A 25588-nucleotide genomic window follows, 5' to 3' on the forward strand; every position below is an offset into this window, starting at 1 on the left:
GGTATTGATACTCTTATTAAACAGGCGAACGAAAGCATCAGAAATGTTACCGGCAAAAGTGGTAAGATTGCAGATACGGTTAATTTTTGATTGTAACGAGAGAGAGAGAGAGAGAGAGAGAGAGAGAGAGAGATAAAAAACAACGAACATCGTGGCATTTACTGATGGTTCTTATAGTGTTTTGTTCTATTATTTAAGCCATTTAGATTTATGCCTTGCTTCGATCTCACTTTGTCTAAGGTGTGTAAATAGTTTTAGCTAGTTGAACACTAAATGAATATTACAACGGTGGCATGATTTAGGCGTCATAATGGAAAGGAATTTGTCTTTGTTTGCCTTTTCTTTTCTATTTTATTGCGTTTTGTGGTTAGGCGCTTACGATAGCCAACGTAGCCTTCAAATCTACACAATGCATCAAATGGAATCCCATCACAAACTAACTTGATCACGATGTTCTCCTGAAAATAATTATTTTGTGTGAATCTGGTGTGATAGATATGGGAACAACTATTTTTGTAGTAATTGTGAATTACAGTGTTCTCACGAGGTGATGTTAACTGCTTCCGTTTACCTAAAATTGACACCAAAGTAACACGATCGACATAAATTTCTGAAAACAAAAAGTCGTGATTGTTTGTTTAAACTATTAAGTGACAGGTTATTGCAGGTTATTTAGCCAGTTTGCACATTCGTAAAAACATAAAACCTATAGATCCAATGTTTCCCAAGTCTACTTCTTGAATGTTTCCTAAAATTTCTAAACCCTCACGTAGCATATTCAAATAACAATGGGGCTCCATCAGCACTGCCAGAAAGCGGTATATCCAACGAAAATCGTTTTTGAAAAACCTTCGGCAGAACCAGAAATACAATTTGCTTCATTACTTCCGATCGTTAGGTGATTGATGCTCATTGAATATTGCTAGCTATGTTCAGCGAGAGTGATTTGAGTGCTCCAGCGATATATACATGAACACGGATGCACATACAACACATACAGATGTAGAGAATAAGTTGGATGTGTTGAGCTTCACCAGTGCATCCGAATCTAAAATTCCAGGATAAAAACACATGTTTAATGTTTCGATACCGTCACATTTCACAACGAGAAACTCCCCCTCTTGTACATTCGTATGAGTAGAGCATTGTTAACACAAAGCACATTTCTAGTGAATACAATTCCCTTTTTTGCCAATTTCAGATAGCCGCCTAATGAATGGACCGGTATTAAGAAATTGCTGTAATATTCGATTTCCATAATCTTAATAAAAGAACAAAGAAACAAAAACGGTATGCACCATGAACTATTTGACGCTTACCTATCACCCTAATGCAACCGTCGTTTGTTAGAGTCTTATTCGTTCTTGACGTGCATCCTATCCCAACTCTCTGGCAAATACAATTTAAGTGTTTTTATATGATCTCCACTTTCTCCAAGGTAACTTAAAACGTGCTAGTGTCAATAGTGTACCACAAGTGCATATGTATCTCCTTATCCTAGAGCACCAAACAATCAGTGTGAGTGCATTGTAGAACCATGATATTCGCCTTAATTTTATACGAATGCTGAAAGCTATTTTTTTTTATTCTCATGTGATTTCTAATAAAAACAGTGGGTACGTACGGCATTTGAGGACATTATTTTAATTTTCATGTTGCTAATTAATTCCTTCGTCAATTCATGGTGAACGATGTGATGGACATTACAATAGGACAAAAGATTCTGCTCCTGCTTTCCACACGTCTTCATCTCTTGCTCTCACTACAGTTTTTAGTTTCTGTATTGATGAAAAATAGTTTTCATGCTAAAATATTTTTTTTTGTGTTTGCACCTCATTTTTACCCTTTATTGCGTTATTCGCGATTTTCGTTATACGCGATGACCTTGCCCGACTATTTCGACGGATAATCGGGGTTCTACTGTATATGGAAGACGAGGTCTCCTGTGGTTGGAAGCGTTTAATGTTCTTTCCAGAAAGAAATATCGAAAAAAAATATTCCGTTACAGTTTCGGATACTCTCCATTGAAGTTCGGACTCTCTAGTGGTCAACCTCAGCGGCCATTTCATTCCATGATCCATTCATGTCTACAGCATCTCGAGTCACTTTGGCACCCTTCTTCAATTTCCGCTTGACAGTTGTCCAGTTCCTGGAAAGTTTATCAGCGAAAACGAATATAAATTTTCTGCGAATATCTCCTCTGGAAGTGACCTTATAGAATATTAGACCTGAGAGCTGTCCAAAATCCATCTTCACGTACGTTTCGTCATCCGTCAACATGCATCCTTCGTACTTCGTCGAAACCGTGTCGTACAACGAGCGCGTATTTTGGATTTTGCTTCAGCGTACTATTTGGTTGCTTGCTGGTACGGAATTCACAATAACTTCTCGCACACGGATTCTCCGGATGGTATTTAGGTTAGAGTTGTGTTTTTTTGGCAATGTCATAGTCCGAGAGTCCCGGGTTTGCAATTTCGCGATTTTAGTACCTGACCACGCTGGATTTTTAATGTGAATGTTCAAAATGAAATAATTAAATTGCTTCTCTTGGCTTCCATCCTGCATAACTTTTACAAAACAAAACGGATCAACGTGAAATTTTTACCATGGAGAAATACAGGTTTTCCAAACAATTTGTTCAAAAAATTTCAGATGTGCCTACTACGACCGTTGCCATAAAATGAACAGTGATTTCAGATTCTAACCAAATCAAATCTCACTCCGAAACAAAGACAGTTCAATGTACATACATACACACGACAAAAAAAAAGAGTTTGTGGGTGAAGAGTTTGTGTATGCGTGGAAATGCGTATGAATATGTGTGAGTATCATCACTCCTTACAATATTTGTACCTACAAACGCATGAAAACGAAAGTTACGAATCGTACGTTCTGAGAGTCGCGTAGGATTTTGTACTTCTGATACGATTTGCGATTAAATGCTCCTGTAATTTATTCCAAACCTTGAAAAATCGGCTAGAAAAAACGGCCGATCGTATCAATAACAAACGTTCACGGATGTTTAGGGAATACACTAGGCTAAAAATGTACCTGCAAACATTGAAACTTACTGTGATATTTGCAGAATTACAGTAGATTTTGTAAAGCACTATAAACAACTTGTTTTTGGCAAAACAAAATTTAAATAACTTTGTTTTCGTCAAAGTAACACATTATCCTTTTATTGAAGTTTACAAAATTGCCTTTCGAACTGCGGTGCGATGGTTGTTTATTGAATTATTCATCATCAAAGACGGTAATTTTTCATTCATACTGAAATATCTCTGTGTGGAGAGGTCCTACAAGAACGTTCTAGGAACCAAATGAAAGCTGGTTGATAAGATTAACTGGATTTGCTGTTGAGTTGGTTGGCAAAAAACTGTGTTCTTGAAAAAACAAAGAAAATCGATTTTTCATTTCTTCCCGATATTGTTGCCCATTACATCTACACACACCAAAATAAAAATATGTATGTAAAATATTCTAACACCTGTAGCTTCAAAATGATGTGCATCCCATCGATATGCGTTGATTTTTCACGAAGTTACAGAGTGTTCAAAATCACATAAAATTTCCGACTTCGCACTCTGTTTCTCGAGGAAGCGCCGGTAACTATTCAAATTTTGATTGACGAATTTCAACGGCTCGTCAATCTCATGTCGGCCACAACGATAATCGAACATCCTTCAACCATGCAACCGCATACCTTGTTACAGTCTTCGAGCGGTTCTTCAACTCAACCACATGAAAAGAAGCAGCACCATAAGAAGCAGAAGGCTAGTTCCAGATCTCAAGCCAAAGAAATTTTCGTCAAAATATCGTTTCTTTCAAACCGAAATCGACTATTTGAAGCAACTCGCCGCAACGGCTTCCGTCCAGATCCTGAGAAGCTCCAAGCCATTGCATCTATATCTGGGAGCAATTAATTTCTATGTCAGAATCGTTCGCAACATCCTCGAGCTTCGACATCCTTTCGATAAACTACTGAAGAAAGATGCAAAGTGGAAGTGGGATTCCGATTGCCAAAAGACTAAAAACTGACTTAGTTGTTCAAGCAAGTCCTGCAATCTGATATGTTGTTGATACACTACGATCCAAAACTACCAATAACCGTAGCCGCGGACGTTTCCAGCATTGATGCAGTTATATTTCACGAATTTCCAAACGGGTATCTGAAAGCAATGCAGCATGTATCGAGAAGACATGGCGAGTATTATTCACGACACTATCAATCAAGTACCAGTTTCGTTCGACAGATTAAGACATATACAATATTACAGTCGGTGCTAACATTCATCCATGAGGGTTGGTCAAAAGATGGCCGATCAATCACAGATCCAGATGTTCGTCTCTATTTCAATAGACGTGAATCCCTTACTCATTTCGATGGCTGTATATTGTTTCACGACAGAGTTATCGTACCAAATAAGTTCCGAAAGAAAATCCTGAAGCAGTTTCATCGTGGACATCCTGTCATGATTCGCATGAAGTCCATTGCTTGCAGTTTCGTTTACTGGCCGTGAATCGATAACGACATCGAAGACCACGTCCGACGTTGCACTACTGGAAAAACAGCGGTCAAAACAGCTCTGGAATTGTGACCCATTGGGGACAAGCCGTGGTCACGCATCCATATTGACTACCTGGATGGCGTATTCTTCCTGGTTATAGTTGACCCGTACACCAAGTGGCCTGAAGTGTATGCAACAAAAATTACAACAACCAGAACAACATTGAAGCTACTTTCCCAAACTTTCGCAAAGTTCGGAGTACAAGAAACCATCGTCTCGGATAATGGTACACAATTCACCAGTTATGAGTCCCAAACTTTCTGTGAGCAACTGTGTATTCGTCACATACGTACGGCACCATACCATCCTCGGAAAATTCGATCGGGAGGAGAGACATTGCAGGAAGCATTACAAACGTTTTTACACATTTATCGATCGACACCAACAGCTGACCTCGGTGACAAATCTCCAACGGAAATGATATTCGGCCGACCGATTCGTAAAACACGAACCAGTTTCGAGACAGTTCGTACCTGGTGATTTCCTTTATGTTCAAGTCCATATAGGAAATTCTTGGTAATGGCAATCAACTGAAGCGGCGGGCGGTCGAGTCTGTTCCTGATTCTTGTCCGAGCCAAGATTCAAGCGCGTTATCGGTATTCTTCGACGGATTTTCCCTACATGTATCGCCAGCGGTTCCAGTTTTACCAACGAGGCCAGTACTTGAAGAAGTAGACCTGTCCCATCAAGTGGTCGGAATTGATGATTCCGAGTACTATTCGGAAGACTGCGATGAAGATGCGCTACAGACAAATCCAGTGACAGGCACTGTTGCGACTACGGTAAGGGAACGACGGCAGATCAGGTTGCCAGTTAGGTTTGAGCCGTACTGGATGGCTTAAGGAGGGAGATGTTCCATCCCAGCTATTACAAAGCACCTTGTTGAAGTGTTCGTATAAATGCATGACGAAACGCAGCAACCACTGACTGCGATAGAAAAAAAGAAAATTTTGATTCCATGTGAACGTATAAAGAGAATAGATGTATTTAAAAACCAGTCTAGTTTTTTTATGAAACGCATTTGGAAGACATATTACAAGTGGGAACCAAGGAGCCTCTATATATACCAGGTGAAACAATCATATGAAATGCACTTTCAACCATATTGGAATTGCTGTCGGTATTGTTTACAAACAGCATCAGAACGCTGCCGGCGGCTCTCTACAACCTGCTGCGACGCTTATTCGAACGATGCCTACTTTGTTCGGCTTTCGCGAATTTATGTGAAAAAGACGGGATGATTTTGTAGAATTTCATTCTCATCCAGTTCATCCACTACTCTCGCTTGTGAAAATGCAAAAATGGCGTAACCTAGCAATAACAAAACAAACAACCCCCGCTCCACAAACCGTAATACCCTTCTCATTGAAGTGATGATGTTGCTTCACCTGTTATACATTTATACAAGCGCCTTGGTGGGAACAGGGCTCGTATAAAGATGATGGACCGTATACGAAGAAAAGTTTGAGCACTGATTGATCTATATTTGCTATATTCAACTGAATACTTAAAACGCATTTTTCAGCCCCAAGAAGAATTACGGGAATAAAGGTGATTTACGTGATCAACCTTGAGTCTGTCAAACCAGATTATTCTCAGCAAACTTCGACAGTTTCACATACTTAAAAATGTCAACCGCCTTTGGGTTGCCGCATACGAAAACGAGACCTGGACTGTGCTTGCGGAGGGCCAACTTGCGCTTAGAGTTTTTGGATACGTAGAAGGCGAAGCTGCTGGAAAAACCACCCGTCATCTCCACACAAAAATCGGACGACTGCAATGTGCTGAGCATGTCACAAGAATTCCGCTTGTCAACTCAACCGTCAACCGTTTGGTAGGAGACATGTTTTCATTACTTCCAATGCATAATGCTTGACTGTAGTACAAATATTATTATTTAATAATCCACCAAAGATTGAAGTGTAAATAGCCATCAAATAATTCCCAGAAAAATCTCATGCTAAGCATTATACAGAACTACTACAAGGTTGAATATTTGATAGAATGATTCATTTATGTCTTGTCTAGAGGAATCATTGTTGTCTTTGGACATCAAAAAAGTGTTTTCATGGGAAACTAAACTTTTTAGAAATAATGCGCCTTATTCCCGTATCCACTTACACTTACGTTCTCACCACGAATTCATCTAACTTCACTTCACAAAAATGAACTCCGTGTGTATTGAATGAGTGTTTTGACGACTGTAAATATAAATCTATCTATCTATATATATAAAAATGGAGTGATGTCTGTCTGTCTGTCTGATTCTTATAGACTCGGAAACTACTGAACCGATCGACATGAAAATTGGTATGTAGGGGTTTTTGGGGTCGGGGAAGGTTTTCGTGATATTTTGAGACCCCTCCCCCCTCTCTAAGGGGGGGCTGCCATACAAATGAAACACAAATTTCTTCATTACTCGGAAATTAACCAAGCAAACGAAACCAAAGTTGGCATGTGAAAGTTTTAGGGTGCAATAAATGTTTCTATGATGGTTAGACAGTCCTTCCCCCACTCAAAGGGGGGCTGCCATACAAATGAAACACAAATTTCTGCATTACTCGAGAATTAATCAAGCAAATGAAACCAAATTTGGTATGTGGAGGTTTTAGGATGCAATAAATGTTTCTATGGTGATAAGATACTCCTTCCCCCTCTCTTAGAGGGGGCTGCCATACAAATGAAACACAAATTTTTGCATTACCCGAGAATTAATCAAGCAAATTAAACCAAATTAGGCATATGGAAACTTTAGGGTGCAATGAATGTTTCTATGGTGGTTAGATACCCCTCCCCCCTCTCTTAGGGGTGGCTGCCATACAAATAAAACACAAATTTCTGCATTACTCGAGAATTAATCAAGTAAATGGGCGGGACGAAGTTTGCCGGGTTAGCTAGTAATAAATAAAAAGTGTTTTGACGACTGGACTGTATTGCTTCAGAAGGGGTCTATTTTCAAGGCGATAATATAGATTTAGATGATAAATAGATAAATAGAGAATTTTCTTTAGGAACACAAATTCCCGATATGTATTTGGCAGAATGTATGACTTCATCGTCGTCATATAAGGGCAACATCGAGGTATACCAACTTGTCTTATTTAAGCACAAATCATAATCTGCCCAAACGTTTGTTGACACCAGTGAATTGGCTGCGTAGAAGTTGTATATTTACTTTTTCACTGGAATAACCCATCACTGGGCCGATGACGAGAGTAGCGTCGCTAAAATTAATCTCCATCCCACGTCTAGAGTTGCAAAGCGGTATGATAGGTACGGGTGTAGTCAATACCATCTCCAAAGCTCTATCTTTTAATTTCACGGTAAAGTTTTTACGAAATGATGCTCGTGAGTTACCGAATGGATCTGTCATTCATATTCGACAACGCACAAACAGGTAGAATAAGGCATAAGAAGCCGATTTCTGGGTTATAAATAGTTAAACGAATAAGTCCTCAAATGCCGTGCCATATTTAACGCACATTGTCCGATAATGATTAGAATCTTGTACATCGAATGGTGTCTGTCTTGCAATTTTGGTTGTATTTCAATAATTTATGTCAAACTGTGATTGCCAAGTAACCCTTACCTGTATGTACAACTCGGTGTATAGCTGAACAGTCTGTAATGTGTATATCGGAACGTAGAATTTTATGTGAACTGCATCGTATTGGAATGATTTTTATTTACGCAAACTTTTTATCTGAAGATTTTTATCAATTTCGAATAGCATTTTCTTTAATCAACAGAAAAGTGTATACCATATCGATTGTGTTCTTAATAAATTGTATTTATGTTCGATGACTTTTTTAGTTTACTGCAATCAACTATACGCGGCGAATTGTCGGTTTACTGGTTGACAGTGTAAAGAACACAAATTCATATAACCTTCATTAAGATTCTTAACTTAATCTATTTCTCGCAAGGGATGTTGCGAAGCTCATCCAACACTGAAAATGTTTTGTATTACAGCTTTTCTTGAAAATCTAGATATTTCAAAACCATATATTCTGAATCCATTTTAAAATATTTTCATTATTTTATTATTAGTCGATATTTAATTATTTAAGTAAACGTAAAATAAATCATGCCACCACGGAGAAGAAAGATTTACTCGCATAAAAATACTTCATTATGTCGCATGTTTTATTTCAAGTCATTGTTATTCATCCATCTTGTATTTTAAACAATTAAACCTACAATGGCTTTCTTAAACGAGAGTTTAAATGTCTCATTGAAGGATAGTAGTTTCAGGAACTAGGGTTGCCAGACTCACTAACTGTGGCTATATCGAACCGATAGACACTAAATTGGAATTAGATTCAGGACAGACAGTTTAGCGTTTTGCCTTTAGGCTGTTTGACTCGATGTATATTTAATTTTAATTGTTTTTTTTTTTTGTAGAAGAGTGATTCCACGCAAAACCCTTCTTGTCTGAAATTGTACTCCTGGGTTTTTTTTTCACATAACTGAAAAATACGGACCAAATTATATAAATTTAGACAAATAATAATGAAAATGATTCATAGGTTATTATCTTACGAAAGACCGTTCTCGACATATAACAGATTTGAAATTTGAAAAGATAGATACAAAGTTCATAAAAAAAATCTGTGCTTCCACTGCATCGTCTTCATGGCTTCCTGTCCAGAGATGCCAGGTTTGAAGACATGTCTTTTTTTTAATACATTTGAATTACTGTGAAGACATTTGATTTTGTAAGACATTTATTACCATACCAGGGTTTCCTTTTTCTTTGAATTGTTGTATCACATGCTACTGCTAGCGTTTCTGTTAGTTCATCCGCGTTCATGTTCAAGACGTCGCTCTTCACGCGTGGTGCTTCGACGAAAAGATCTTTGTCAAAGTTTCTTGTCTCCCACCTGCGCGGACATGTCCTATTTATCCATACTGCCACGGAGTTTCATAGATCAATGGTTGGCTTGATGGTCACTGTGGGTGTATCTTTCGCATACCCTCCACCTCATTTTCGTCATTAACAACGAACTGCAGAAAGTCAGGTCGATGATGGACTCGCAACCATCTCTGTGGTGCTAGTAGTGCCCTCGTTGCACAGGGCCACATCCAACTTGGCCAGAGCTTCTAGCAAACTTATTTCTCGCGCGTTGGTGCATCTGCTTCCCCTCTCTACTACCCAAGCATTGGAATCCCTTCCTATAACTACTGGTCTTCATTCGGTGAGCTCCTCGGTGAAGACATCCAGCATGTAGTGGAACTGGTCCATCGTTCGTCTGGGAGATGCGTAGCAACTGGAGATGAAAAATCCGTTGATCTTTGTGATCACGAAACCCTCGCGAGACCTCGAGATTACCTCCTGAATGGTATATCGACCCATGACTTCACTTCACATCACTGTTGGATTGCCCTTCCCTGTTTGTACGCAGGGTAATTGAAGCCCCCCGTCGCGTGGTCATTGGTCAATGGTCAATGGTCATTACTGTCCTCGCAGAGCATACACCTTGGTTGCACCTTACAGTCGCTGGCAAAGTGTCCCTCCATTCCGCATTTCCTGTATAGTTTGGATCTACCTGATCACAAGCAGTCTTCCGCCAGGTGGCCGGAGTTTAAACACCTGAAACATGTCTCTGTTGCCTGGGAACAGGAGGAACTATTCTGAAACTATCACAGCTCAGCAGACGTTTATACTCTCTAACTTCAGCAACTTGTTCGCTGCGTCTGTCGAGAGACGAATCGTTGCGGTCTGCGTCCCGCGATACGCCTCTCTTAATCAGATTTTTATCGGAACTTTGCCCACGATGTTTTCTTCCTCCAACTTCTGACGCAGGTCCTTCTCAGTGATGAATAGACTGAGGTTCCTGCATTATATTCATAACTCGGAGAATAAGGCCCTTACATTCCCTTCGTCGCCGAAAATCTTTTCAACAAGGTCCTTGGATGCTGAGCTTCTGATCTCTGAGTCTCTCTTCAGCTCGAACAGCATTTCGCCCTTCTGGGTGCGCCTGAACTCCACCACGCTCTCCTTCAGTTTCTTGAGGTCAGAGTCCTCTCGCATTTTTTTTAGAGGTCAGCGTATGATAACCCTTGGCTTCGAAGATGAGTGCATCGTCTTTGCCTTTCGCCCGCCGATGATTGGATTTCTTGTCGTCCACCTCTTTCTCTTTATTCATCCTCTCTTTTTCCTCGTTGCTTTTTTTTTTTGTTCCTTTTCATAACCGCGCTTCAGTTGTCGGTGTCGATCTGGTCATCGATGTCACCCAGTTCTTCGCCTTGGTCGTGGTGGTCGTCCTTGCGTTTTTTGAGCGTTTTTTTCTTCTGCTGGTGGATCCTTTTTGTTTTTTTTTTCTAATGGTTTCGAGGAAACTTTGGCGTCACCTATCCAGCTGGAGCTCTCTGCAACCCTCCCGCGAGTGCTTTCTCGGCGGTTTTCGTTCCTTCGACAAGTCCATCGTGCTCCTTCATAGCACGTCCCAAGAGAGATCTTGGACCCGACACTCTGGACTTGATCTGCTTATGTACGTTGGGTTTGTTCTGCATGAATGTGTCGAGTTCTCTGACCCTTATCATGATCGTGTTCAGGATGCTATCTCCAGTCAGCCTTCTATTCTGTGGTAAACTACCGCTGGACTTTAACAGGAACAGAGGATTGATCCCCCGACTTTGCTGAATCTCAGGTATTCCTTCATTATATTATTTTTTATTTATATATTTATTGTCGTCAATCGATTGTAGACCAAAACATTTCTTATACCTAGTACCTACTGCCACTAGAACCTGGTGTTTCCACTCGGTTGAGTAGTGATGATCGCAGCACCTTCCTACTACTAGTGAACATGTTGGCTTGGTCACCTGTATCCATCGTACCAATTCTTCCGTTGTTTTTGTTGGTTGTCTCCATTTTGATTGGGTCCCATCTCCGAGCCGCTCTCTGCGCTCGGCCATGCAGGGGTTAACACGGGCCTTCATTCAGAGCTGGATCGGCGTAAATCAGGAATGTTACTTCTGATCCTAGTACCTAGTGCCTAAGCCTAGACGAACTTCGAACGTACTCGGAGTCCTGTCAAGGTATTTACAGGAACGGGGGCAGCCACACTTACTCTAATCGCCATTTCAGGAAGGTGTCACCCTTACTTACTCAGGAAGCAGAATATCACAACTGTTAGCTTTTAGCGTTATTCGTTTCCGTGTCGTGTTCGTTTTCCACGTCATATCAGTATGTTGTGACAGAACTGGCAAGTTAGCATGTAGGAGCATTGTACGATCTATAGGCGTTAAACCCATTCCCGTTGACCTCTGTGCATGAGAAATGGAACCAACACTTACAGCGCCCGCATTAGCCCATATATAGGTCACAGAAGCGCCGTCGCCAGATTGATTGCGGTTCCCAGCAACATTTAGAGCTTTTTAGAGCGGATCTGACGGACAAACGAAGGGTTCGTTTCAACGATCATTCTTTGAGAATGTGTCGTGAGAGTTTTTCTTCCTGAATTCCTTGAAGCTTTCCCCGGAAGCTGATCATACTGTTTAAGGCTACAATGAGTAGAATACAGTACTATGTGTGAATATCGGGTAGTTTATCTCATTCATTCGAGTCCAGTAGGAGGCTTCGACAAGCAAAGGGTGTTATGAGATTGAGAGTTGGACTGAGAAATAATGTGTTTCAAACCAAATACACGCAGGCTCCTGGATCCGAGCATGACGGGTACCGATGAGGCAGTAGTGTCAGTTGTCAACGGCGATGAGTTCGAGCTATTGGACAAATTTGTCTACCTTGGCTCAATGGTAACAACTGACATTGATACCAAACTGAAGATCCGGAGTGGCATTATCAATGGAAATTGTGCCTACTATGGTCTTCACAAAGAATTGTAATAAAAAAAACTTAGTGCAAAATGTTTCCTGCACAAAACGCTCAATAGACCATTTGTGTTCTACGGGCACGAGACATGGACAGTGCTCGAAGAGAACCATCTTCAACGGTTTGCAGAGGACGACCTCTGAAGGCGAAGGATTAAACACGAGTTAAACCCAATATACATGCCCAAAACTGGAAGGAAACTCCGGAAAGGACAACTGACAAGAATTGCGGACAACTATTCTGAAAAAATTGTGTTCTTTGGGAATCAAAAGCAGGTACGATACGATGAGAAACACATTCAGCAATGTGTTTAGGCCAAGTAGAGCAAAACCTGGTGCGCACGAGGTGCCCGCGGAATTTGAGAAAGATAGCCACGAGTCGGCTTAATCGAAAAAAATATTGTGAATCAGGTAAAAAAATGTCAAGTTTTTTCTCCAATTGTGAGTGATTCAAGAAATTCTGGTCAGTATTGCTCAGTTAAAAATGAAATAAATTTAAGATGTAATGTTCGATATAAAAGTGTTAAATTTTTTAATTTTTATTCGAGTGTGTTTGAGAGATTAGATTTTTTTCAGTGTAGTCAGTCCATAGATGACATGTCGATCAGACAAGAGATTTTCAACTTATGATTTTAGCCACTGCTGTATCTATGAAGTTTCAATAAAAATGAGAGACGATCGAGGCGAAATTGACGTTTTTTACCAATTCTGCGTAGAACCACTCAAAAGCGACCGTAGGATTGGATCTGGCAACTCTATTTTCGTATGAAAATTTTATCATGATGTACGAGACGAATAATAGTTGCGTTATACATCCGCGTTTCATTTGTACATGAAGTTTCTTAACAATGATTTTCTGTACCGTACCACATGCTACTTCCATATATTCTTGCGTTGTAGATAGTCGACTGTGCACACATTGGAAATTGAACTCAACGTGTAAACTATGCTAATTTCCGCTTTCATATATCTTTATGTTTTCAAGTCCATCTGTACCTAATGGCAATTTCAACACTATTAAATATTACTAATATTCTCTTTTTTCCTTTGCCGATGTATACTCAAACAGCCTAAAGACGTAATTACAACATTACCAGAAAAAAAAACATTATATCCGTATCGAGAGGGGTGACTTAAATACCGAAAACACACTTGCAACTATGATGAACAGATGTAGCAAACACAAAAAAAAAGATTAAATAGGGATAATTCCGCAACACTGATTCGTCAAAGCATCATTGATAAAAAAGAAACAGAACAAGAAGTTTTGTTCCTCAATCCAGCATCCAAGAAAAAATAAGAATCAGTTATCGCGTAAATGTGTTGTATTTAGTGAACTGCCTCAGAGATTAACTTTTATTTTAGTATAAGTATTGACTTTCATATCTGATTCTCCAAGTAATGCCTCCAAAGCCTTTCAGTTTAACGAATGATGAAAAAGACTTGCACTGTTATTTTCCCAGTTGTTGAGTGGGCAGCTTTCTATCGATGATATTACTGCCTATTAAATATTTTACAAACCCAACTACAGAACGGAAATAAACTATTCAACTCAATAAGTGTACTTTTCTGTCTCGATGTGATTTTTCTCGTAACCTTGGAATAATGTTTAATCCCAAAATACAAAAAAAAGTTGAGAGTTGTCTATTTTAATAGCATCCATGACAAAATACTATCTTACTCCTTGACGACGTGTAAACAATAAACCTAAACGGCAGTAGCTTTGAAACCTGAGATGCAAAAAATTCTTCCTAGAGAGCGAACACAAAGATTTGAACCGTTTTAGTTCGGAACCTACAACCCACCGAGGCCAAACATCGTTCGTCGCAAACATTTGCTGGCTTTCTTCTCGTACGATGTGTTCTTGACATCGGTCCCTCCAAATTAATTACCCTTCCAAATCGTCCGGTTACACTCGTGCACGTACCACACCTTTGTTGTCTAATTTTTGCAATATGACCCTCTGCAATATCTCGAGAATAGACCACCTGGGAGACGCTACTTAATTAACAAGGATAAAAAAACTGTATAAACGAAACATTTCGCGTTAAAATTTACGAAAGATTATCAGAAATAGCAGTATTCATATATATTATAGACATGGAAAAGACAAGCATTTCGTTAAATCTATACATCTTTAACGACAAAATAGTATATACAAAAAAAATCACTGAACAGGAAAATAATTAATTATTGAGGAAAGTGACAAAAAATGTTAAAAGTAAGAGGAAATATTAGAAAATATAACTATCATAAATGTACTTATTTAAAGAAACTATTTAATTCGTTGCAACTCAATTACAAAACAAACCGTAATTTAAGAGAATTGACAATACAAAATAACATCGTTGAATATGAAGAGAAATCAAAGTAATATGAAGTATCAGAGTGCGATACAAAACAGAAAATAATAATTGGGACAATGATGGCGAAAACGACCCAACAAATGAAAAATTTCCGCAGTGGTGAGCACCAGTCATGGTGATGGAGTGATGATAACAGAAAACAAAAAACATTGTGAGTTGAAAGTGTAGCGTTGATTTGTGTATTTCATTCTGCAAATTTAATCCAAATTCTAATGACTTAGTTTAAAAGAGTTGTACGTTTTTTGGGGTGGGAATGGTTGAAGCTAATTTGACATAGAATCGGCACTTCATTCCGTTCATCAGAACTCCACTCGATCACAATCGCGCTGAATGTTATCCACTTTGTTCGATCTCACATCTCAGTGAAACAGTTTCAGCAGAATTATGTATTGTGCAATAATTTGTATAGTGAAATGAGCGTTAAGGCAATTAAAAATAAGCTGTGATTAATTGAAATTTGAAACCACAATGAACAAAACAAAAACTTTATGGCTTCGAGTTGAAAGAGGCTGTAAGTAAAAAAAATAATTATTTCCACCAAACAAAGATATCCATGAAAATGATATTCAAGCAACTGCACACACACAAGAATGTAAATATTTGTCTTTGATTTCTTGAATGACACAGTAAAAAGGAAAATTATTTCATTCGTGTTGCAATCATTAGTGAGTTTTTTGAGGCGTTTTCTATAAGTGTCTAGTTTGAAGCCTTTGAAAATCACAGAAAAAAAACCACGAATGTAATTTACTTGGATATAATTTTGTGCTTGTTATAGTTGACACGACCGTTTGAAGTGGTTATTATACATTTATTGTATAACATGTTGACGTTTGATTCAGTTGCTAACATTTTACAATTAGATATGAAAAATGGTAAAGAGTACAATAATAGGTGACAAAATAACGGATGCTTTATCGCAGACAGTGCTTTATAGCCACAGTAAGAAAACAAAAATCGAAATGATGATCTCGAAACTCTCGTTTACGATTTTTATTGGCCTACGATTTTCGTTGTTTTTGATGTCTCCCCCCATTTTTTTCGACACTTCTAAATTTTTCTCCATTTTATTTTCACCCGTACAACTACGAAAAAATGCAATCAACATTGAACGCCAAATTCTTCGGAATGCAAATTTCACAGAAGAACAGTGGGAAAAGGATCTGGAAGCGGAACTGCAGGATTATGAAGTGGTTAATGATGGAAATGATCGCAATAACTGGGAAAAGGATGTGGATGAACTGTTAGATGACGAAACGGATTTAAAATAAAACGAATGTTTCAATCAGTTTCTTTGTAATGTGATGAACTGTAATGTAAATAAGTGAATGAAAAGCATATGTATGGCAAACGAAATAGTCAATCGACGTTTATCTTCGAGAAAGATTTTCATGTCACAGTGTCATTCCAATGAAATTATGGTGACACCGAGAAAAAAAAGAACATGATGGTTATCTAAATCACAAACACCAGTCTTCGAACGTTTACTAGATAATAATGATTGTTGGAAAAATACATCGTCTTACAAAGTAATTGATGCAGATATTGTTAAAATGCGCAAATAGGTTCAAACAAAAATGTAAATGACGGTTGTTTTTGTGTGGAAAGCCGTTCCCCTAGAAGTACCCATTACTATTTTGTTAGTATTTTACAATTATACGAATATTCGTTTCTGCAGACAATATTTCTTTATTGTGCACTTGAACACTTATTCACTTCATTCCCAACGACTCAAATATGTTCATGCGACATTCAATGTCTACAAATTCTAGAAAAAAATTATACCAATTCGGAATTAGCGTTCGACTAGACATATTATACAACAGAACTCAATTCAAATGAGATAACACTCCAATAGTAACTTAGCAAACAGATTAGTTGATAATGAGTCTGTCGAAAATCCTGATATTGAACAAACGCACTGAGAATTCAAATAAGCGGTAAAATTTTCTCTGCGTGCAATGTTTCGGCACTTATTTGCAATATCAGAAATTCTACTTTTTCGACGAAACAGAAAAAACGGATGCACAATGAAGTCTCGAACAACATCAGACTATTTTCCATTTCTTGTTTGCAACTCGACATGCAGAAGTTGAAAAATGTTGACACTGCTTAATCGAACATTCAAATCAGATCTTGTTATCTCTTGCAGTGCTTTTTGGACTATACAGAAACAAAAAAGGCATGTTTCAATATCCCATTATTACCACCAGCCACAAATAAAACGAGCAAATGAAACACACTTATATCAAATTAGGATAAATGCACAGATTTAGAGCCAAAATATGACATACAGACAGTTAGACGAACCGTTTTTAATATTTCCCGTTTACACCAACAACAAAAGAAAAGCCGTTTTATAGTATCACACAAGTAGGAATCTGTTCTATTGCGTTTAGTTGTGCGAAGACACGATCGGCATGTGTGATAAGAGATCAACGCACTCAAACATCAAAATATGTTGTGAAAGATCTTTTAAGAGCATGCTTCCAACTTCCAATTATAGATGAAGAAAACAAAAGCGATAGTCGTACCTAATATTGCAAACAACAACAACAACAACAACAACAAAAAACACGTGTTATAGATAATCGCTTTTTGGTTTTCCTAGTAATTTTCAAACACTAGTGAAAGAAATACCGAGTATAATTCTGCATTCTATTCTGTATTTAACTACATACTGATGATAATATTGTTTGATATATTAAATAAAATATATACATAATCCGATATACTACCGAATATTAAGCATTAATATGTGTAAGGAAATCAGTAAAAACAGTAAATAAACAAAACAAAGGAACATTGTGAACATCTAATCACATCTAAATTTGTTTTCCAAAACATACCGAATCGCCATTTTACAATAGGTTCGTAAAAATTCAATGCTTTACGGGCCCGATATACTTCATTGGTTGGTCATTAAGTTGACTTTCCATCATTTTTGTTTTGAAAGTGTATGGGAACAGGGCTCGTGTAAGAGATGACCGTCCGTGTATGAAGAAAAGTTCGAGCAAAGCGCTATGGTAAGAAGTAAGACTGAAACAATGGTTTTAAAACAATCATAATACAGGACGGACTCGATTATATACAGTTTCTGATTTCTTTTCACTGTATATAATCGATTTAAAATTTTTTTTTTTATTTATTTTTGTATGATTTTTTGTTTTTTGAATATAAAAAGTAATTTGATTTTTGATTCATCCCCTTAAAGTCAGAAAACACCTTTCTCACATGAAAAAAAATAAATTTATACAGATTTTCTCAGAGGATGATAGACGATCATATTTGATGAAAAAAATCGTTCTACGCATATGTTGGAATTTCAACAATGATAGAGTTATAGAACCTTTTTTTTTTGTTTCAGACTCTGTTGCCTCAAACTGGCTCTGCATTAAAAAGTACGCTACGGAAGACTATTCTAATACTTTCATTTGAAAGATGATAAAATTTAGTATAGGATATATTAATAGAACAACGAAATTAGTGGATTTTTATAACATTTTGGAAGGGAAAAGCTTAAAAGTTAATAATTTTTAATGTGTTATCATTAATTTGATCCGAAAACTTCATATTAAACTAGATTGTTTCTATGAATTGAATTGAAGCTCTCTTTGAACCGCTCTACAATTAGTTCTTTGACACTCAACTTATATCTTTCTTAATTTCGCTGCAATATCGATATAAACAATTCCTGGTGAAAATTCAAGCAAAATCTTCAAAAATCACTATTTTTACCGCACTGTACATGTAATAGCCACTTAAATCACACCTTAACGTTGAAAGGTTACATTTCTTCTTGAAATAAGTCATATTTGAAATATAAAAAAAAAACAAATAAATTGTATATAATAGAGTCCAAAATTGTATATAATCGAATCACATATAATCGAGTCTATAAATCGAGTCCGACCTGTACTTACTAATGTTTTACATTGAACTAAAGAAAATAAAACGCATTTAGTAACTCCAAACAAGATTTCCGTCTCCGGATCTCAAAGTATTTAATCTCGACAGCTCCATCCACAGTTGAACTGGCGTTGAACAACTGTGGATGTCCTCCACTCTACAATCAAAACCTGTTTTCGTCTGCGTAGTATATCTACCTCCCGACCGAGTAAGAGATACTGAATTGTTAAATCAACACATAAATTCTCTCTTCTGGATTGTATCGAAGATGAGTACAAACGACGATATTCTTGTTACTGGTGATTTCAATCGATATTCACTCGAATGGTGTGTAAACGATACCGGATTTCTCTATTCTCAATCCAGTTGCTCAAACATTGGACCCTTTGGTGGCTGCCCTTGTGGATAGTTATAGTACTGCAGGTCTCCGTTAACTAAATAGTGTATACAATGCGAACCATAAACTGCTCGATCTATGTTTTCTCAGTCAGGTGCTAATTTCCGACTGTTCAATTTTTGAGGCACCTGAGCCAGAAAGCATTTCATATGACTTTTGTAAAGTTGACTTCGTTGGAATGATCACTTTCCTCGACAACATAAAATGAGATGATTACATGTGGCGTTGTGACGTGAATGCTATGAACCTCTAAACGGGCAGCTTTGAAAAAGTTTTGCAAAGTGCGAACAGAAGAATCGAGGAAGAACAGTATAAAACGCTCAACAAACATCCCTATCGCTTCAATATAAGCTCAAATCTAATCCCATAAGCTTCTGGAATCACGTGAAAGATTGTAACTCTTAGGATTCGGGGATAGGGTTCTCAGAGTCGCTTATTCCCTAGCCGGCTACCTTCAAAACCCTCTTTTCACAAACAGAAGTTCCTTTGTGTTTCGCACCCCCAGGGGACCTCACTGAATGCGCTCAAAGGTTGTGCAGTGCTGACCCACCATCTTCCGACCGATTGAGGACGAGGGCTGAAGACTCCTTTAGAGTCCGAAGGACGATAAAAGCGAAGGGATAGTGGTCATAAAGGAGCACGATTATCTGTTTAATGTACAATGTTTCTTCTTTCTTTATTCTTTCTATTCTCTATTTCCTTTTTATCTGTCCCTAAATTCTCCTACCTATCGTTTCCATATTTATACTATATGTGATATTGCATGGTTAAAAACCTTGTACTGTTCAATAGTCCGCACAACATTAGAATACTGCTCAGTAATTTGGGCGCCATGCTACAATAATGCAGTCAATCGTATTGAGTCCATTCAGCATTTGAGAGTCATGACATTTTCTGTTATTTTTACACTCATTTAATGTGATAAATCGGGATGACAAAACAGGAGCTAAAAATCAATTTTGGGTGTAGTTTTCGTACCAGATAACCAATGACAGCGTTCTGTCCTGGAAAGATTGTTTACTTAGAGTGCTCATACACTGTTTGGCCAAAGCCAAAATTTTATCTGTCAAAAAGTGTCAAATATTTGACCTCTGGACAAACAGTGTACGGCCACCTTAAGACAAACAAAACGTTTTTTTGACGCATGACTACGTCCTACATTAAGGGTGCCAAATCAGAAAACAGGTCACGTTTATATGAAATAAAGTTAACGTTTATAACTATTTTTGCTGCGAACGGATTTTAACGATTTGCATATCAATCGAATCGGAATTTTTCTAAGATTTGTTTGATATGCTATACATTACAATCCCATAATCTGTATATGGTTCAAATTGATGAAAATTGGAAGCATTCCTATTTCCCCATACATTTGTTCTGCCCATTTGTGTGCTTTCCCGAACAGAGCTGTCTATAACGGGCAACTTATACAGCCGCTAGAATAGAAACAGCGAATGGTGAGAAATTTGCATAGTAAGTAAGATGTCGCTAGCGTATAAGTAATGCATCTCCTCTGAGGGAAATTCTCAGAATCTTTCTGTGCTCGAAACAACAAAGGTCGCTTATTCTGCTCGTTTTGTGTTTTATGTTCTGTGAATGCTAGCGAATATTTCACTTCAAGAACATCTGGCATTGCAATTAATACAACCTTCCGAGCCATGGCAAAGCAGGAGAAAAAAGAGAAGAGTGCAAGCTAGCTTTGTTGACGGTTTTGACCGAGAATGGAGAAACGATTTTTCATAAACGGTTATTCTCGCGATGTTTCATTTTTATCGCTGCAACTGTGTGCATTTGTTATGGCGGGTTTACATTAGGGAGATCTATAGCTATAGATGGGTTTATTCACGTGAAAAAAAGTGTAAACGGGTGAGAATAAATATGATACACTTATTCGAGGTACTTGAATAAATTCAGCATATGTAAACGCTTGAGAATTGATTTCTTGGTGAGAAATCAGTAAAGTTGGATGCAGTTCTACTTCAGGTGAATAAATTCACCTAAAATATGAATATATTCATTATAGAAGTTCACGCTAGTGTAAACGGTTGATGCGATTTCTATAAATCTCATCATATTTCTTCACATGAATATATCACTAGTCTAAACCCAGACGCGTGTTTGATGCTTGTTATATGGCGACGCACGGATGATACCTCTCGTCAAATACTCAGTGCAATGCGTGCATTGATATAAAGAAACAAAATGCGACATATGACCAACTAGTGTATTGTTCTCGCAAAGGCAAGAAAGAATCGTTTCTTCTCGAAATGATTCTACAAAACCACGCAAGCCATTAAACCTTTTCAGGGTCCCCGGAACTTTTTACTAAACAGTTATTTATGAAATTCCGACGTATTATCAAATAATATCCGAAAAATTTCCGAATCCGAAAACAATTTAAAAAAAAAAGATTGCGTAGTCCTATGTTCTAAGCGGTCGTGTCTCGGATACAACCCCTCGAATTTTAAAGTGCTTCAATTTTGTCAAAAATCTCAGTGATTGGACACCAGCCCAAGAAAATAGGGTGCTCAGGACAAGAAAAAAGCGACATTTAATGTTTTTTTTTTTGTTTTCAAACATTTTTGGCAGCAATTCAAAATTGGAAGGATTTACAACTATGTGTATGTCATTAGATTATGGGGAAAGAGGAGGGGGTACAGCCCATTAAAGAAGGAGGACTACTTATTTCTCAATTCTCAATTCTCAACACTCAACACAAAGCAGTGGTTTGCTGCTGACATCACATACAGACTTAAAAAAGTACGCAAATTCGCAATGATCTTACCTAAAAGGTTAATTTGTTTAGAGAAATTCAAGGTGTACACTCAATTTTGCAATGCTTGGAATAGAGATTGTTTTTAACTTTTTGGAATGAGTAATTAGCAACAAAACTTTTCGCGAAATTTTCTTTTGCGCATAGTCAGTTAAATGTGTGGATTATTAATGTGCATCAAAAGAAGAAATGTATTGAAAATATTTTACACCAAATAAATGAAGAGTATCGTCAAGTGGCATGTGTATACTCAATTTTGCGATTGACTGTATACTCATTTATTGATTCATTCAGAATGGATTCAGATTCAACTTCAAACAAATGATCACTAAATGAACGATAGTGCTGCGTCAACCTTGCGGTTGTATTACGGATATAACACACTTCCTGTTGTTTTTATCACTACATAAGAGTAAAAAGTATCGATTATACGATAAATATAAGTCGTTTTAAATGGTTTATTTTTTAACTCAAAAACACCGAACCAACTTAAAACTTGAAAAAATCTAGGTCCCAGCCCGGGAGCTCCTAAGAGTAAAAGGATGCTGACCAACAAAGTTAAAATTATGATGTTTATTCTAAGTTTCTTCTTTTTCTTATGTTTCATCTTTTTATTTTCACCTATGAAACCGCCTAATCACAAGTTTTTCGAAAAACCCTAGTCAATAACCTTTACAACTATATAACATACTGATAGGTTATTCTGTTATTATGATAGAGTTAGGTAAAACCATTTTTGTAGTGGTTTTACCTAACTATGGGTAGTGGGGGCAAATTGGTCATGGGGGGCAAAGTGGTCACCTGCTTGTTTGGTAGTATAACTATTGACTATAGATGCCGTATTGATAGTCACCTTATGTTTGAAGAATTTAATGACTTTTGAGTCACCCTGTACTTCAGGAGAACTATCGAGTGTCAAAATACAAATAAAGACAGAAATTACTCTCTCGATAGCCATTTGGCCGAAGTTCTGTGCGCATGGTATCTAAGGAATTTCTCGCGAAATTTAGTTTATTCAATCTGATATATTGGACAAATCATCAGTTTGGACGACTGTTCACATATTCTAGGAGAGGTGAACAGATATTTTGTTTAGTCTCTACGATTAATTAGCATAGAAATTATTTTGATGTTTGGGGGCAAAGTGGTCATAGGTAGATAACTGAAAGCTGATATACCTCATCACATTCTGCTCTTGAAGAAGATCCTTTTGTGGCTTTGACCCTGGATAAATATGCCATTCCAACTAAACCAAGCCTCATTATGCGGAACGCTATGTGTTTCTTACTGCGTTTTTGTATGCAAGAGAAAATTCAAATTGAGACTCTAGATGAATAGGCCAAGCTTATTTCATACATGTACCTACTATATCAAATATAATTTGAACAAATTTGGACGTAAAAAAACACATCAATCTATCCCATTTAGCTTGATATGTGCGGGTGTTGGCGCTGGAAATGGGCATATTTCTTAGGGTGACCACTATGCGCCCACTCCCCTACTACAATGTCTTCCTTCCACCTTCACCTTAATGTGTCTCAATTTCTATAGGAAGTAGAGAAAATCAGATCGGTGATACCGTTCTGAATCATATTTCGGACGCTTAAGGCATATGATGCAGAAATTGGATCTAAACTTCATGCACAGGTATTATTTGGTTGATATTTTTAATAAAATAGTTCAACATGCTTTCAAGCTTTCTGCTTTGTTGTCTATTTGTTCGAAAATATAAAAAAAATTATTGAATAATATGCTTTCCAAATGAAGCGAATAAGAATCAAACTTCGGACACTAAATCAAATTTTGGACACTTCATTTTGTTATTTTTTTGGAGGAAATTTTTATAGACAACTGCGAAGCACTTACTAAGCAACCACGGTAAACTGTTAACGATGATGAGAACTGATGAAACACGGGAGAAATTTAAATATTTATGAACGGGTAAATTCTATGTGCTCACGCTAAGCAAACGTCAAACACAAACAATAATGAGTAGTGTTGTTAGATTTTTGCCGATTATGTTATAATTAAAATGTAGTTCTCGTATGAAATGATAGTGAATCCAAGGGATTACTCTAAAGAAGCAATTGTGATATCAATTATATAGTTGTATCATCAGTGCATTAAGTATTTCAAGATATTAGAACAAAGTGTCCGAAATATGATTCAGAACGGTAGTTACTTCTCCAAAACACCAAAACAAAATAGTAAGAGCCTACTGCTCACAAGATTTATTTTATTAATATACTCGTTCAACACCAGCAAACAAAAGAAAGAAAACATTAGTGATCAATTTCGAAATTCCAGATTTTACATCGATGTGACAAATGTATTTGCTTTTTATAGCAATCGTATTGCTCTAGTCTGGTTCTCAAAATTTTCAATATCCTTGTTTGAAAGATGTTTTTGAACTGTCTTGGCAGCTGCATCTATTTTCGATCGCAGTAAGTTTGCATTTGATAGAAATCTTAACAGTTCCGATTCATCCAGTTCCATCATTGATTCTTCAATCTTACGGTAAATATCTGGATATAAAAATGCGATGCCCATACTCTCGACTATGGTCAGTTTTCTTTCTATAATCCCACCAGAATCTTTAGTCAAGGTCAAAAATATGTGATCATAGGTATTTTGCCAATCAACTTTAACGGAAAACATTTTACTTTTGACGTTTCCTCCATCCAGCGATCTTTTCTGTCCTGCGAGACGACGCGCAACGCCAATGTAGAGAGGATTTTCCGCTTCACTCGAAGCGCTGCCTCCAGTAAAACCAAAACCTTTGGGACGATTTTTATTAATAGAACCATTGTGATTCCTCGTACGAAAATTCACGCCACCACAGTTCGGGGATTCCATTCTTCCTGCAAAATTATCACCTTCGTTACCAATAGAATTCAGAATGATAACAATAATACATAGCACAAATGGAATAACGACACTTCAAACACTCAACATAATAAATTTCGAGTATACTTTACCTGGATTCGAATTCTACTCTTCGTAGAAAACAAATTTGAACAGAGACGCCTGTTCTCTGCTGAGACGTTCGCTGCAGCCAACCGCGATGACAGATGTACATTGTCGACGTCTAGTGGCGATATTCATTTTGGGATGTATATCATTCTCTATCAGATTAAGTGTGTACACAAATTACGTAACGCTGAAATGCGGCTTTTGGACCCCCTCTCTCCCTATGTAATAATAAGTAACGCAAGATAATCCCCCCTCCCCCTTAATTTACGTAACGCTAACATAATATGTATACAAAGTCAAGGTCGTTTGAAAAAATTTCATAATACTTTAGCGTTTTTTAAATAATCAAAATATCAACGTAAAAAATCAGACATCTTCTCAGGTCGGAATCGAATCTTCATACGGAAGTTTCTTATATGTAAGTAATGATTTCGGAAAATTTTCGATAAATTCATAGAATTTCGAACAAACAAAGACGGGAAACTAATGCCACATCTGTTTTGATCGATGCTTTCAAAACATCTGGTGTTTAGCTGAGAGGATCATGGGCTGGTATAAATTCAAGTTGATTTACACAAAAGTAACTACTTCTTGGTTCTATCCAGCAGTTCCTGTCGTTACATTTCACTACTTGCAAAAGGTACTGGGATATTCTTACACAACGAGCAAACCACTCGGCTTAGTTCCGCTCCATCGATTTGCGAGCTGGCGGACTCGATATATTCTGCTATGACGGGATATCCATTGATCGCTAGATTATTCCACA

The 25588-nt window shown here is 37.5% G+C and overlaps 1 protein-coding gene and 1 long non-coding RNA gene across 14 annotated transcripts in view; one reads left to right on the top strand and one right to left on the bottom strand.

Annotated features, from left to right (window-relative positions):
- Positions 1-17589, top strand: part of LOC129780030 (synapse-associated protein of 47 kDa) — a 57371-nt gene extending 39782 nt beyond the window's left edge. For 9 of the 13 annotated variants that reach the window (XM_055787887.1, XM_055787886.1, XM_055787884.1 and 6 more), the window contains 2 exons: positions 1-61; positions 15914-17589. The exon at positions 1-61 is cut by the window's left edge and continues 164 nt beyond it. In XM_055787887.1, coding sequence (XP_055643862.1) covers positions 1-61; positions 15914-16041 — 189 coding nt within the window. In that variant the 3' untranslated portion in view covers positions 16042-17589. Of the gene's footprint in view, positions 62-1201; positions 1291-13476 lie in introns of all 13 variants that reach the window. The other 4 variants (XM_055787893.1, XM_055787894.1, XM_055787895.1 and 1 more) reach the window with 3 other exon arrangements.
- A 6468-nt stretch (positions 17590-24057) lies between these two features.
- Positions 24058-24933, bottom strand: LOC129780111 (uncharacterized). The gene is made up of 2 exons (XR_008743834.1): positions 24828-24933; positions 24058-24710 (listed from the first exon to the last, which is right to left on the bottom strand). It is a non-coding gene; the product is annotated as an uncharacterized LOC129780111 (long non-coding RNA).
- Positions 24934-25588: the final 655 nt, after the last annotated feature.

Source organism: Toxorhynchites rutilus, chromosome 3 (genome assembly GCF_029784135.1).
Source record: "Toxorhynchites rutilus septentrionalis strain SRP chromosome 3, ASM2978413v1, whole genome shotgun sequence".
Taxonomy (NCBI): Eukaryota; Metazoa; Arthropoda; class Insecta; order Diptera; family Culicidae; genus Toxorhynchites; species Toxorhynchites rutilus.